At 57.6% G+C, this 14,787-nt stretch overlaps 1 protein-coding gene across 5 annotated transcripts in view; it reads left to right on the top strand.

The window, feature by feature from the left end:
• Positions 1–1,124: 1,124 nt before the first annotated feature.
• The window catches only part of LOC307106711 (tyrosine-protein phosphatase non-receptor type substrate 1-like), a 42,136-nt gene continuing 28,473 nt past the window's right edge, over positions 1,125–14,787 (top strand). Inside the window, exons 1-2 of one of the 5 annotated variants that reach the window (XM_079783365.1) lie at positions 1,125–1,248; positions 2,192–2,279. In XM_079783365.1, coding sequence (XP_079639491.1) covers positions 2,201–2,279 — 79 coding nt within the window. In that variant the 5' untranslated portion in view covers positions 1,125–1,248; positions 2,192–2,200. Of the gene's footprint in view, positions 1,249–1,317; positions 1,375–1,676; positions 1,717–1,748; positions 1,954–2,130; positions 2,280–14,787 lie in introns of those variants that run through there. The other 4 variants (XM_079783364.1, XM_079783366.1, XM_079783367.1 and 1 more) reach the window with 4 other exon arrangements.

Here is a 14,787-nt window from a genome sequence, read left to right as displayed (position 1 = left end):
TCTACACAGCTCATAAGAGGTAGCTGGCAGGATTGGAACCAAGGAGTCTGGTTCCTGCTCTCAAGCTATACCTGGCCTGCCTCTCTCTTAGCACAAGACCAGGACCAGCATCTGACAGGGAGGCTGGGATGGGAGTGAGGATACCACTTTGCAAAGGTCTTTATTTAGCCCGGGATTCGGGAAGTCAAAATTGTTTCTACCCCTGGCCTTGCTGTGTGGCCTTAGGCAAGTCCACTTCCTCTCTGGGCTCCCTTTGGTGGCTTCATTCATTTTCTTTACTCAACAGCCTTGCCAAGCAACATTGGATGTCCCCTTATTTCCAAGCCCCAAACCCTCCAATCAGCCGAGGGCCTTGGGCTCCTTTCCCTCCCACTGTCCTGAGCCACCTTTGCCAGGTGACCAGCTCTCCCACTCCCTGTCACTGACCTGGAGGCTACTGGGCACACAGCTCAGTTTAAGGAAAAGGGGAGAGAAAGGGGGAGGGGGGCAAGAAAGCCTGAAAAACAGAGACATATTGAGGCTCTGTCCTCTCCAACTCCTAGCCTCTTGCCTCTGTTCCCCTCCTTTGCCCTCATATTATTACTCATTACTTGTCCTGTTCCTGGAGCCCAGGACTTCAAATCCCCCTTTCCCGCCGCCCCCCCCCCCCCCCCAGTCTGCCCCAGAGAGGCCCCTGGCAGAGAGAGCCCACCTCCCCAGGGCGGTGCGGACCCTTCCCCTCTAGGTTCCTGGCCACAGCCCTCCCCCCATTCTTTCTCTACCCTGCGCCTCTTTCCCAGGCAGCACTGAAATCCTTCCTACACACACGCTATTTCTGTACCATCACTCTCTCCTTCCTCTCCCCCTTCCCCCCACATTCACTTACTTCCTGCTTTTCCTGCACCTAGGCCCGGCTCGGACAGAATCGGGGGGCCCCTATGGCCCCAGTGTACCCCCAACGGGGCCTTCCTTTGGAGCAGGGGCAGGGCCACTTGGGAAGGGGCAAAGGCAGACACCCCGGGTCCCCACCACTGCCCCCCTCCTTCGCCGCCTCCAGCCTCCCGGCAGAGGGAAGCGGGGTCTGACCGCGGCCGGAGTCGGGAGGCGAGGGAGGCCGGCCGCAACTTCCCCAGTCCACCTTAAGAGGATGGCGTGCCCGGCTCGCGGCGCCGACCTGAGAAAAACAAGTTTGCGCTGAGTGGAGTGGGGCCCGGACCCCGGCCGCCCCGGCGCTGCCTCCGCCGCCTCCCCGCCCGCGCCGCGACGCAGGTCCGAGTCCGGCGGGCGGAGGGAGGGGGCGGGAGAGGGGGCGGACCGGGCTGCTGACAGCCGCGCGGGCTTCTGAACTGGCACATTGTTGTAGGCGGAGGCTGGTCTGGTCCCGGACCGAGCGGGGTGCGCCGGCGGCGGGGGCTGGCGGGCCACCTCCCGGGGCGGCCGCGGTGGGCTCGGGCGGGGTGGGTGCCGGGCCGCGGTGCAGGCGAGGGGGCGACCCCGGCCTCCTGGCCGCGCGTTCGACCCCAGCCCTCGCTCCCTCCCCTGGCGAGCTGCAGGCGGGCGCTCGCCGAGAGGGTGCCGGGCGGCGGGAGCCCCGCAGCCCCCGCGCGGGCTGGAGGGCGGAGGGAGGAGGGGGCGGGCGGGCGGGAGGGGGCCCGGCTCAGCTGGCGGGGGCCGCGGCCCGGACTGCGGCCGGAGCGAGACCGGCCGCGGGCGCCGAGCGGAGTGCGGGCGGGGCAGGTGGGCAGCGGCGGGGGCGGCCGGCGGAGCTGCCCTGGACCCCGACTCGCGGTCCTCCTCTCCAGCGCGTCTGGCTCTGCGCGCCGCCTCGCGCACTCCGCTCTCTCGGCCCCCTCCTTTCGCTCCCCCCACCCCTCGCCTGCCTGTGTCTCTGGCTCTCTGCCTGGCTACCCTGGTCTGCCTCCCTCTCCCGCCGCCTCTCTCCGGCCGCCCCGCTCTCCTCCTTGCGCGCTCGGGGTCTGTCAGTCTCCCGATCTCTCCGGGGAGTGGGGGGTGCCCCTAAAATCCCGGCGGTGACGGCGGCTCCCGAGCTGCTCCAGGCGCCCATTCCGGGGAGGGGGGAACCCGGCCGGGAGGGGAGGGGAGGGGAGGGGAGGGCGGGAGGGGGGAGGAGGGGGGGCTTAGTCATTTCCCCGCTCCAGCCCGCGCTTGCCCGAGCGCGCACTCACGGCCGCTCTCCCTCCTCGCTTCGCAGCCGCGGCCCATGGAGCCCGCCGGCCCGGCCCCCGGCCGCCTCGGGCCGCTGCTCTGCCTGCTGATCGCTGTGTCCTGTACCTGGGCAGGTAAGCACCCCCACCCCTCGCCCCCGCTGCTGGCCCCCAAACTGCGGGCTCCGGCCTCTCGGGCCGCCACTGGGGGCCACCGGGCTGTCAGCAGCGATAGGGGTAGCGATGTCTGTAACCAGGGCTACAGATTCGAAAACTGAGGCCAAGAGAGGGCCACCGAGTTGCCCAAGGTCACACAGCCAAGGAGGGAACCCGATCCTGACTGTGAGCCCCTGTGCTGGGCACCGGAACAGACCCCAGGAGTTGCTCCCCGCCCGATCCGGCGGGGGAGGCAGGCTGCCGGCAGCTTTCCGAACCAGACACCCCGGCTTCTCTGAAGCTCTCTGCCCGGTCCGATGCTTCCCACAGGTTTGATTTCAGGGTCTGAGAGAAGGGGGTGGGGGGCAGAGGTCCTCCAGGCACTGCCTAGGATGGAACAGAAACGGGCGTTGCAATTAGGGAAGAGTGAGCCTGCCCGCTGGTGCGCAGAGTGGAACAGTGTTGGTGTGTGTATGGGGGAGAGGGGAAGGGAGGCCGTGGTAACCCTGGGGTGAGCTGCTGCGATCAGATCAACAGATCCTGATAGGAAAACACTGTGCATGTCCCTGTGGTAGCCAGAGCCTCTCGCTGGATGGCAGTTCTCCTTGCTGGCTCTCCCCCCCCCCCCCCCGCCTCCCCCCCCCCCTGCCTTCCCCAGGCTGCCAGGCAGCTCCCTGCAGTTCAGGGGCTCTGTGGGGCTATTACCTGTGGCTCCGAGCAGGTCTTTTTGTTGGCCTACATCAAACACCTGGCTGCCTCCAGCCGGCAGGCTCTGAAGGCTGGCGTGTGTTCGCCAAGGGGTGAGGTCACCATTCAGGAGTCCTGCTTCTTAAAGGGGTTTTGCAAAACCACGGGTCTCCTGGGAGGGCACGGGGGACAGAGAAATGGCATTTAAGAGGAGGGGTGGGGGAGAAGAAATGAGCATCTCAATTTTTGGCTTCTTGAAGCTGTGTTGCCGGCAGAGGGGTCTCTGCACCCCCCTCCCTGGAGGAAAGAGGCAAAGATGAGCTCAGTACCCACCTCCCCCTTCTGCATTTGCCTAGAGACGGGTAACCATCTGAAAGCAGTGAGAAACGGAGAACTAGCAGAGAGTGGGTGGAGGGAGAAGTGGGGGTAAACAGCCTCTTCTCTCTGCCCTGCAGTTTCTCCTGAACCCGGGGATCCACATAGGACTCTCCCCCCCCCCCCCCCGCCCCATTCCGGGGTCTTTCTGTTACAGTTGGGTCCTTGCTGGGCGGAAGGAAGCACTGGTATATCTCTATCTCTCTGGTGAGTGGCATCTCTGATCCGCTCCTTCCTGCCTGAGCCGGCCATGCATACCCTGCAAAGTCCCAGCCCCTGCCCTGCCATCCTTCCTGGCTGGGAAATGCACGAGCATCTCTCCCAAGTGCTTCATTTTCCTAAAACAGGGAATTGGGCACAAGTTAATTTCTAAATGTCTATTCCAGACCCTCCTCCAGTCAGGACCCTGTGGCTTAGTTTCTGGCAAAAAGCGTGGCAACGTTGGTTCACAAGTGTTCAGATGGGCAGCCTCCCTTTCCCAGGGCTCTGGCTGGGAACACCACCACCCTTCCTGTGAGAGGATCTCTCCCTTTTGTCTATAAAAACAATCTATAAAAAGGTAAAGATTAGGCCATAAAACTTTCGTTCCAATCCATTCAGCATCAATAGCCTGAAAAAGTGGGAGCAGCAGAGGGGCCAAGATTAACTTTGAAATAAATAAATCTTGGGAGGCCAGAATACATTTCTTGGCGGAGGGTGGTGGGGAAGGGGTGAGGTGTCTCCATTATAACCGAAGCCTCCCAGCATCCTTCACTCTATGTTCTACAGGGTCCTGGTCACACTCTGGCCCTGGCCTGGCATTCATCTGGTTTGGCTGAGAGATGGGGCTTCAGGCCCCGCCCTCAGTGGATCAAAGCAGGGTATACCACAAAGCAGAACAGAGGCAGAGCAGAAGGGCAGGAAGGTAGAAGGAGGCCGTCCTGCAATTTCCTAAGAAAATGGTTTGTTTGAGTGAGAAACTCAAATGTCAGGCTTCGGAAGGCGGCTCTGGATTGAATGACTATTAGTGTCACATGACTGCCGTGGCTGCACATGGTCACTGTTTGGAGGGGGCTGGTCACGGGAATTATCTTGTTGGGGGGAGGCAGGGGAAGAAGTTTCTAAAGATTGCTTTCACCACAGCTGCTGGCAAAGGGAAATTCTAAAAAGATGCCAGTGAAGTCACCAACCTGTGTTCTGGGAGCCAGTGGGAGGCGTGTTTCGTAAAACAGCGCCCCGAGGGAGATTCTGAGGCCGGGAGAAGGGCAGGGGACAGGGGCTTGGGGACATCTGGGCAGCTTGACTTTCTAGCAGCAGCAACAGCACATGGCACTGAACCTGCTGGCTCCTGTCTGGGCCCCACCTAGGTCTTGGGATGTCACCTACTGGGCGGACTTCAAAATGAGCTCCCATTCATTCCTCGCCCTGGCCTGGAGAAGGCCAGGCCAAAGGGGCTCGGGTCTGGGGGGCATCTGGGCCCTCTGGCGAGGCTCTGGCCTTTGGTAGAGAGCGGCATGCTGATGGCTCCTCTGTACTTTCCTAAATGGTGAAACGAATCTCACTTCCTCTTTCACAAGAAGACAGGGCGGGGGGCTTTCGCCCTGTTGGGCTCAGGCTATTGGAAGGCCCTTAAAGTCCAGTGCTCTTTGGGTAACTTCTGCCCATTAATTATTTACTCCTGTACCAATCCCGCGAGACGCAGGGTGTGATTCATTCCTTGACTTGTAGTCACTCGGCACGCATGAACTCCTAATGTGAACCATGTGTTGAGAGAAGCGAGGAGACCCAAATGTTCTTTGAATGCTAACTGTATTCCAGGCTGCGTGCTGACTGCCTAATCTGCATCCATTCACCGGTCCGCAAACACAGACTGAGCTGGCTGTTATTCCCATTTTGCAGATAAGGAGAATAGAGTCCCGAACTGGAAAAGTAACTTGTCCGAGGCAGGGAGCCTGGATTTTGAATCCCGGCTTCCTGGCTGTCCCCTCTGAAGGGAGAAGTTCCCTGATTTAATTGGGATGACGTAGCCCGAGCTGGAGGGAGCAAGAGGAGCCCCTCCCGGCTCCGGTGGAAGTTGGTAGGAAGGGTCCCTCTGGGGCAGGAGTGTGTCACTGAGTCACAGTTGTTTCTCTGGAAATACACGGAGGATGGAAACCCTGGCAGCCCCTTGGCCCTCACAAGTGACAAGTGACAAGTGACTCCCGTCAGAGCCCCCCATCTGGGCTGCCGCGCTCCGGAGCCCCCAGAGCTGGAATATTCCTCCGTGCGTGTATCTTCCTGGTGCCCTTTGCAGCAGATGGAGAGGGGGTGTGTGAGAGGAAGGCAGTCTAAAAGTGTTGTGCGGATCCCACACTCACTCGCTTGCTGCTTCCCATGGCTCCGTGTGACAGGTTATTTTTTTATTTGTAGTCTTGGTCCCCCCCCCCCCTCCACCCTCTTCTTTTTAAGTGAGCTCAGATTTCTGGCCTGTCAACACGACTCAGATCATGTCACTCCCCTGCTCAGAACTGTTGAGTGGGTCCAAATTTTCTTTTAAACACACACACACACACACACACACACATTGCACCAGGGCCTCCCTCCCATGACAGGCCTTCTTTCTCAACCACATGTTTGCCAAAGAGCTGACCGATTGACATGCTACAAGGTAACCAGGCTTCCTCTCCGCAGACCCACACTTTCCCGGCTACTCAAGCACCTTAGCACCCAAAAGACCCTGAGAAGTCCCGCGCTTGTCGGATCCCCATTCATAGGAACAAGAGGCGTTTGGTTTGGATAGCACTCATTCACTTGGCCTAACCCAGTTTGGTGAATGGTTTTGTACAAATCCATGCCCTTAGCTCAACTCTCTCAAGTATGTTCCTTTGCTTATACTGTTCCTGCCATCAGCAATGCCCTTCCCTGCATCTCCTTACCTCCCTCTGTCCAACTCCTCCTCCTCCTTCACAGTTCAGTTCCTGCTGCCTCGTGCTCTCGGGGATCTCTTCCTCCTCTGAACCCACCCCCAGGATGTTATCAACCCCTGTCTGAGGCTATGCGTCGCCTTCTGCTTGTTTTATCATCCTGTGTGTATCATCCTGTGCGTGCATGTTTAACTCTGGCACCCGGTCCTGCGGGCGCGGGGATCAGCTGGCCTCTCCATGTGGACCCAGCTAGCCCCGTGCTGAGTCACAGGCTCAGCCAGATCCAGACCCCTGGGTGTGAATCCAGCAAAAACATGTGCACGGACCACTTACCGAACTCTGCGTCTTGGTTTCCTCATCTGTAAAACAGAATGAATCAACAGCTCTGTTTCCAGGATTAAGTCAATTACTGTGTGTGAAACGCTTGAAACCATGCCTGGCACGTAGTGAAGTGCTCAGCCAGTGTCGTAATCATCAGTTTTGTTCTGCTTGGATTTCCTCACCCATGAAAGCAAGCCGTGCTCTTGTAAAGCACCTAGCACAGCTCCTAGCACAGAGTGGCTACTCACAGAACAACAGAGCTGATAAGGGGGTGAATGTCTTCAGCCGGAGCTTTTCCCTGTAGCTTTTATGCCGGCGGGGGATGGATAAGTTGAGCAGAAACCCAAGCTGTGTGATTTAATTGTCTGGTAGTGGGACTGAGTGCTGTGGGCACAGCTTGCCTCTAGGTGTCTCTGTCCCCATCCACCCCTCTGGAATAGCGGGCTCCCAGACATGGAGAACCAGAGGGGGGCCTGAGAGAGCTGCCAGTCCTCTCACCCAGCACCTGAGAGGAAGGGACTGGGGGCTCACCCAGCAGATCCGTGGCAAGGCGTGGGTGGGACGCCAAGCCCGGCCCCCTGTGGTTCAGGCCAAAGCTTTTTAAAACGGGGGCGTGCTGGAAGTTTCCATCGTTAAAGCTAGAAATCTGACAGGATCCCAAATGCCATGGGAAAATACTCAAGTAAAAACAATGGGAGTCATCTTTCTGGCCACTTACTGGGCTCAACACTTGATGTGTACGATCCCAGTGGCACGCACAGCACCCTGGGTAGTATGTGTCGTGACCATCCGATTTGAACAATGAGGAAACAAGGCTCAGAGAGGTGGAGCAACTTGCACAAGGCCACACAGTAAGTGGCCAAGTGGAGCTGAGGACCCAGATCAGCCCATGCGGTTAACTGGACAGCACTTAGCCCTGTTTGACAGGTAGGGGAACTGCGGCCCGGGCGTGCCAGCATCTTGCTTTCCTGGTACTCCTTTCATATTTCTGTCAATCAGTGTATCCTCCCCGGAGGCGGCAGCTGTTCCCAAGATGTGTTTCCGTCCCATACTGGAGAAGGAAGCATCTATTTTCACAGCTGGAACTGCTTTCCTGTTGGCGTGGCCGTTCCTGGGCAGGTCTTTGTGGGAGCCCTCGGCGAGATGAGTTTTCCCTGCCAGGTGTCCTGCCAGGCCTTCAGTCCACAGAGATGCAAAACAGCTAAGGTGGAAGTCGGAAACGGTGGAAAATTGGGTCTTTGTGTCTGTAAGATTTCCTGGCACATCCATTTGGGGGCGCAGGGTGTTAGATGGCTGCAGATTAGTGCCAGGAGCTGAAGGCGATCAGGTGGCCGATCAGGATTGGGAGGGAGGTTGGAAGCGGGGCGTGAGCCGTGAGCTTCCAGCCGGTTGGAGAGGGGGGTGCCGATGCCAGGGCCGCTCTGTGGCCCCATTATTCAAGGGCACGTGTCCTCCAGGAATGGAAGCTCATGGTAGCATGGGCTGAGCCTTGAATCTGTGTTTTCCTCCTCTTTTTATTTTGGAAAATTTCAAATATGCACAAAATGGGAAGGAATGGGGTAGGGAACCCCGGCTTCCACACTGATCTGCCATTTTTATTTCACCTGGCAGGGGGTGGGGGTCGGGGGGATATTGTAATGAAAATGCTAGAGATTGGGGATCATTTCATCCATCAGTACTTTGATGTGCACCATTGTCTAGTCCTTAAAATGAGCCCCAAAGCATGGAGTCCTTCCTCCCCATTTTACAGAGGAGGACCCTGAGGCTCCCCAAAGCCAAGTTGGGGCTCTTGCCAAAGCCTCATAGCCAGTGAGAGTTAAAGCCGGCTCCACGTTTCATCTTCACCACTTTGTTGTCCTTATGGTTGTTTTCATTATAAATATTCATTCAACAGGTTTTTCTGAGCATCTGCTATGTTCCAGGGGTGGCTCTAGGTGCTGGGGATACAACTGCGGACCACGCAAACAAAACACTGCTCTCATGGAGCTGAGATTCTAAGGAGGAAATAACAGCAGACCCCGGTAAACATTCCGTGAGGTGGAGACAAGTGCCATGAATCAACTAAAGCAGGACGAGGGAATGGAAGGTTGGGTGGGGACAGAGGCAGGGCCTCTCTGAGGAGCAGGGGCCTGCATTAAATGGAGCAGCCATGGGAATAGCAGGAGAAGAGCTCTCCACACTGAAGGCATAGCACGTGCAAAGGTCCTGAGGCTGGAATGAGCTTGCTGTGTTCCAGGAACAGAAAGGCTAGTGAGGCTGGAGAAAAGGGAGATGGGGTGGGAGAGTTGGGAGAATTCAGGGCCAAAGTAGAATCTGGTTCATTGAATACCTGACATTGAACATGTCAGGCCATGTGATAGGATAGTTACTCTGTAGATCAGGCGTCCTCAAACTACGGCCCGCGGGCCACATGTGGGTGTTTTTGCCGTTTTGTTTTTTTACTTCAAAATAAGATATGTGCAGTGTACATAGGAATTTGTTCATAGTTTTTTTTTTTTTTTTTAACTATAGTCCGGCCCTCCAACGGTCTGAGGGACAGTGAACTGGCCCCCTGTTTAAAAAGTTTGAGGACCCCTGCAGTGGAGATTATCTCATTTAATCCTCACCACAGTTCTGTGAGATGGGAACTATTATTGTACCCATTGGACAGATAAAGAAACTGAGACTCAGAGAGGTGAAGTGACTTGCCCAAGGTCACACAGCTTATACATGCAGAGCTAGGATTTGAGCCCAGCCCCCTAAATACTGCAGCGTCCTCATCATTGCTTTCCTACTTCCACTCTGGCCCCTTCGGTCTCTTTACCCATAGGAAGGAGCTGAGTGCATCAAATCCTCTTTGTTCCTGCTCCAAACTTTTCGGTAGTTCTCACTGCCCTTAGAATAAAATCATGCCTCCTTACTTATGAGGCATGGCATTTTCTGGATCACATCTATCTCTCCAGCCTCATCTCATGTCAGACTCTCCTTCCTCCCTGGGGTGCAGCCACAGCAGCCTTCTTTCTGGTCTTCATAGGCACCAACTTCTTTCCTACCCCAGGACCTTTGCACTTGCTGTTCTCACCCCTGGAACACGTCCTCTGGCCGTTGCTTCCTTTGTGTTCCAGTTGCAGTCTCCTCTCAGAGATGCCACCCCAGTATAACAGAGGTCCCCACCTTATCATGGCTCCAAAGTTGTCTGTTTCCTGGAACCCCTAACTATTTCTATATTTGTTTCATTATTTCAGCCCTGTCTCCCCCAGTAGGATATAAGCTGCATGAGAGTAGGGACTGTCTGTCTTACTCACTGCGAGGTCTCCTGGAACCTTAGCACAGGGCCTGGCAACATTAGGTGGGTTAATACACATTGGTTGAATGAAGGGAATAGGTGGGTACTAAGATCCCCGTTTTAAGGAAGATGCTCAGAGCCACAAGGTCACCAGGCAGTGATCCTGGCCCAAAGGCCGAGCTGTGCCCTAACTATGACATAGTCCCTCTGTGGCCAGAGCCAGGAGCACACCACAATCCCTGCCCGTCGTGCTGACCTAAGGATCCCTGAAGTATCAGGAAGCACAAAAATATCACTGTCAGCTGGGGTGGGCAGAGTTGGCCAAGCAACCCCAGAATTTGTACTTACGATTCTGGCTACACAAAACCACTTGCCCCCGTGTAGACACCATGATGGAATGAGCAGGCAAAACATGAAACGTGGCACAGTCCGCTGCACCCTCAGCCAGGGTTTGGATTGGCGGGCCCGCTCGGGGTCCGGTTCCCCCAGAGGGTCCTTCATTGTATGAGGCCATCTGGTGCTGTGATGAAGATGCAGGTGGAGTCAGATCGTGACCTTGGCCAAATGGCTGTCCCTCCCTGAGCCTCAGTGTTGTTCTCTGTGAAATGGGAGTAGTGATAGCCCTGTCTCGCTGGGCCCCCGTGGAGCTTTGGTGAGGCCTGTCATCCTCCTGGCCATGTCGGTGTTGGATGCTTGTTAGCCATTATTGCTGTTACTGTTACTGTTACTGTTACTGTTACTGTTACTGTTACTGTTACTGTTGTGTGATCATCATTTCATGGTTTGGGGCTGAAAGAGCAGGTGAAGCCCTCATTCTATCACTTACCAGCCAGGAGACCTCTGGGCCTCAATGTCTCCTTCTGTGAAGCAGAGGCTCAGCGTGGCGGCTCTCCTGCAGGTCCCTCCCATGCCCATCTGTCCTTCACCTTGATGACACCCCAAAGCCCTTCTCTAGCAGGGCAGGTGGTGAAATAGCACATGCTTTGGGCCACACACCTGAATACGGACCCAGGATGTGCTGCTTCCTGGCTCTGTGCTTGGGAGCACGTGTCTTGCCCGCTCCGAGCCTCAGTTTCTCCCTCTGTGAAATGGAAACACTACCACGATTTCCCCTTGCACAGGGACTGGTGAGGGTTAAGGGAATTCAGAGCCATGGAAAGTGCTTTCGCGAGCTGCAAAAGGCGCTATAAAAGGCATCAGTGAATAGTGTCAGCTTGGGGGGAAATCTCGTCCGTCCCGAGACTGCCTGCTGCAGGCAGCAGTGTGCTGGAACCTTGGCAAATGCCGTTTAATAGATGCGCGTCGCTTTTAAGGGGCCTTTATCTCGGCGGCGGGGAAATGTGTGTGCGTCCTTGGCAGCCTGAGACTCCAAGAGCCTGAGCTGGAGGGGACCCTGTCGCCAGGAGAGGCGCTTGTACGAGAGCTTCCATGGCAGACGATGGGTGTGTTAGAGCGCCCTCTCTGCTCTTCCCTGCTTCTCAGGGTCTCGGCTTCCTCACCTGCAGGAACGGGATGCTGACAGCAGCACTCGCCTCGCTAGGCTGTCGGCTGTCGTGACAGTTAAGTGAGGGCTGCCCAGTCTGGCCCCATCCACACGTTGTGCCCACGAGAGCACGGAGAGCATGGCCAGCAGCACCAGGAGCAGTTGGGCCTGGAGGTTGGAAGGACGCCACCTGGGTTCTCAGCTTCCTCAGGCCTCAGTTTCTCCCCTGCAAGAGGGAAGCGGGAAGGTCCTTAGGTTGTCCAGGCACTGGGTGCGGTGAATGGTGGGGGTGCGTGTTCCTGCATGCTGCCCCACCTCCCCTGGCTCCCATCGGCCTGGCAAATACAAAGGGCATGTACCGCGCACGCACACACCGATAGTCGTTCCTTCCTGCTTTGCAAACAGGGCCACGCTGCAAGCAGGTCTCGTCTAAACCCAGCAAACACTCACCGGGCCTCTGGCCTTCCCTGCCCCTGCGCTCAGGCCCCGCTCTGAGTGGTCTTGTGCACCCGCTGGGGCTGGGGCAGAGCTGGTGTGGCCTCAGAGTGAATCCTTAGCTTCTCACACTGCGGGCTGTGACCGTATGTCATCCCCTTCAGCCCGAAATATCCGGGTGTGGGAACGGCTGCCCGCACCGCACCGAGCGCTTCCTCTGCGCCAGGCGCCGTGCTGAGAGCTCTGTCCTTCTTTCATCCTGAAGCAACCCTGGTGCTACTACCATTACTCCCGTTCTGCAGATGAGGAACCAGGGGCGTTAAGACCTGTCCTAGGCCTTTTAAATGCCAGAGTTGGAATCCAAACCAAAACGTGCATTCACCCAATGCCGGGCCTGGTGTAAGCCTGGAGGGTGCTGCTGGGGACAGAGCTGAACCCTAACTCTCAGAAGGCTTATAAGTACGTCTAGGGTAGGGAGAGGGACCCTAACATAGTATGTTGGCTGGTGGGTGATATGAGACCAATAAAGCAGAGCAAGGGGCATTGAGGGGCAGTATTTTGTACAGGGTGGCCGGGGAAGGCCTCTCGGGTAGGCCTGAAGGAGGTGAGGGAGCCAGCTTGTAGCTATGTAGGCGGGGAGAGTGCCAGGCAGAGGCCGTGGCAAGTGCAAAGGCCCTGGGGTGAGTGGAGAATCTGGCGTGACTGGGAGCAAGGCTGTAGGGTCCTGGTGCCCCCGAGGACCCTGGGTCTCAATCCGAGTGCAGTGGGTCCTGCTGGGGGGTTCTGAGCAAAGGAAGGGTGCTCCCTGGCTCAGGTTTCGGAGAAGGATGCGTTGGAGAGAAGTGAAGTAGAGGCGGGGAGGCCAGTTCAGAAACTGAAACAAAGACCCAGGTGCGGGATGGGGTGCAGGAGAGGCGTGAGGAGAGATGAGGCTGACCAAGCCTTGGAAGTCGAGCTGGCAGGATCTGCTAATGGAGGGACAGGCTGGGCAAAGGGGAGCTGAGACGTGTCCAGTGCTCGGTCCTGCTCTTCTGACCACTGACCATCGAGCCTTAGAGGGAGCGATGGTGGTGCTCCCTTGCTCACAGGTGGGAAAGTGGGGGCTTAGAGAAAAGTGACATTGCAAGCCACGCCCCCAGAAATGAGACATACTGGTCTCTGGCCCCAGAGCCTGAGCTTTAGACTCTGTTGGCACCTTAAGAGTTTACCTGCTACACGGAGGGCCTGCCAGGGCCTACTCTTCCCCTGCAAGGACTTGGCACAGTGCCAGTTCCCTGAGTTGCCTGGAACGGGGGTGGAGGAGGGAGTACCCTGAGCCTGCTGGGCCTCCACCTTATTTGCAAGGCCACGTGTCCCCACTTTTGCTGGCTCCAGTACAGGAGGTAGCTTCCACAATACCGGGGGTATCTTCGCACAGTGGGTTTATACATCTGAGGCAGTAGACGGCTCCCGGTGGCGGCCTGTTGTCCAGACGGCCATGAAGCCATCCCGCAGGGTGCCAGGTCAGCCCAGCCTGAGGCCGGCCCTATCCCCTCACAGCCAGCAAGCATGTCACAAGGACTCTGCCCCGGTCGCTGGATTGTCCAGAGCCCTTTTCTGCCCTCTGTACCCTCGCTCACGTGGTTCTGCCCTCCTGGAATGCCTTCCCTTCTCCCTAGCCTCTGTCAGCCTTCAAGACCTAGCTCAGGGGCCACCACCTCCAGGAAGCCATCCCAGATAACACCCCTCTTCCAAGACCCCCACCCCCACGCCTCTTCTTGCTCACTGATCACCCTGCACCTGGTATTGTCCATGTCTGGGGCGCTACCCCACAAGGGCAGGGACCTGTCTTACCCAGCTATGTCCTGTGGCATCTAGGTCAGGGACTGGCAGCAGAGTGAGCTTTGAGAGGGCATGAATGAGTCAGTCTGAGTCCAGAGAAAAATCAATGACCAGCCACAGCTGCCGGAGCCCAGTCAACCTGCCTCAGATCCTGAGCTCCCTTGGGAACTGCAGAGTCCACAGCCATCAACCCCCGCGGCCCTCCGTAACCCCTTCCCTTCCCTCCTCCGCCCCCCCCCCCCCCCCCCCCCGCCATGAGTCGGCCCGGAGACCTTGCCCCGCCCAGAGCCGTGAGCTCAGCAGGGCAGCTCCCGGTGGCCTCTTCACTGCTGGCCCTGGCCACACGCAGTAAGCGGGTGTCAGTGAAGGTGTGAGCCTCCTCTCAGGGAGGAGGTTCTGCCCTCCTGGATAGACGTGAAGGAAGCCTCTCTCCCACCCTCCTCCTCCCTATGCTTGTGCCTGGAAACACACGTGCCAGGCACGTTCACAGCTGGGCACATGGACACACAGCATGTATACACACAGTGGGCCCCCTCACACTGTCGTCCCTGCTCCCCGCACTGAGTCAGCACACACCTCTCACATCACACGCGCATGTACATCGCCCCTGTTGCACACGTAGTCTCCCTGCGCACACACCCTCCACACACACATACACACTCATATACACATCCCACTCACGTGCATGTCTCTCCTGTACTCCCCTTCCTGCCGGCGCATTCAGATGCCCGGTCACGCTCACACCCCTCCCAGGCATCTGCTCACACCCTCAGGCTCAGACACACCCTCTCGTGCCACCCACGTGCTCACGCACTCCCACGCCAGCCAGGATTCAGATACGTGTGCACACAGTTTGCACCCCTCGTGCCCCTGTTCGCTGGCCCCCCACACGCGCGTGTGATGTGAGAGGCTGATGGCTGTGGACTCTGCAGTTCCCACTCAGACACTCCGAGCTGTTCTGTCGCACATTCCCGCACACATGCATCATCTCTGCACACGCTCACCTGTGTACACGCCCCCATGCATACGTGTGTGAGTGCTTGCACTTGGCACCCTCAGGCACATGTGTACACACTCCCACATCTGCTCCCTTTCCCGCCCACGTGCGGACTCTCAGCCACACTCCCGCACTGCACACTCACAGCCATCGGATCACAACCCAGAAGGCGCCTGAGGAGGCGCTGCTGTGCTCGTGGGCTGATAAACCAGCAGCCCCCG

The sequence above is a fragment of the Cnephaeus nilssonii genome (genome assembly GCF_951640355.1).
Source record: "Cnephaeus nilssonii genome assembly, chromosome: 11".
Taxonomy (NCBI): Eukaryota; Metazoa; Chordata; class Mammalia; order Chiroptera; family Vespertilionidae; genus Cnephaeus; species Cnephaeus nilssonii.
This window is presented reverse-complemented; position numbering and strand designations above follow the sequence as displayed.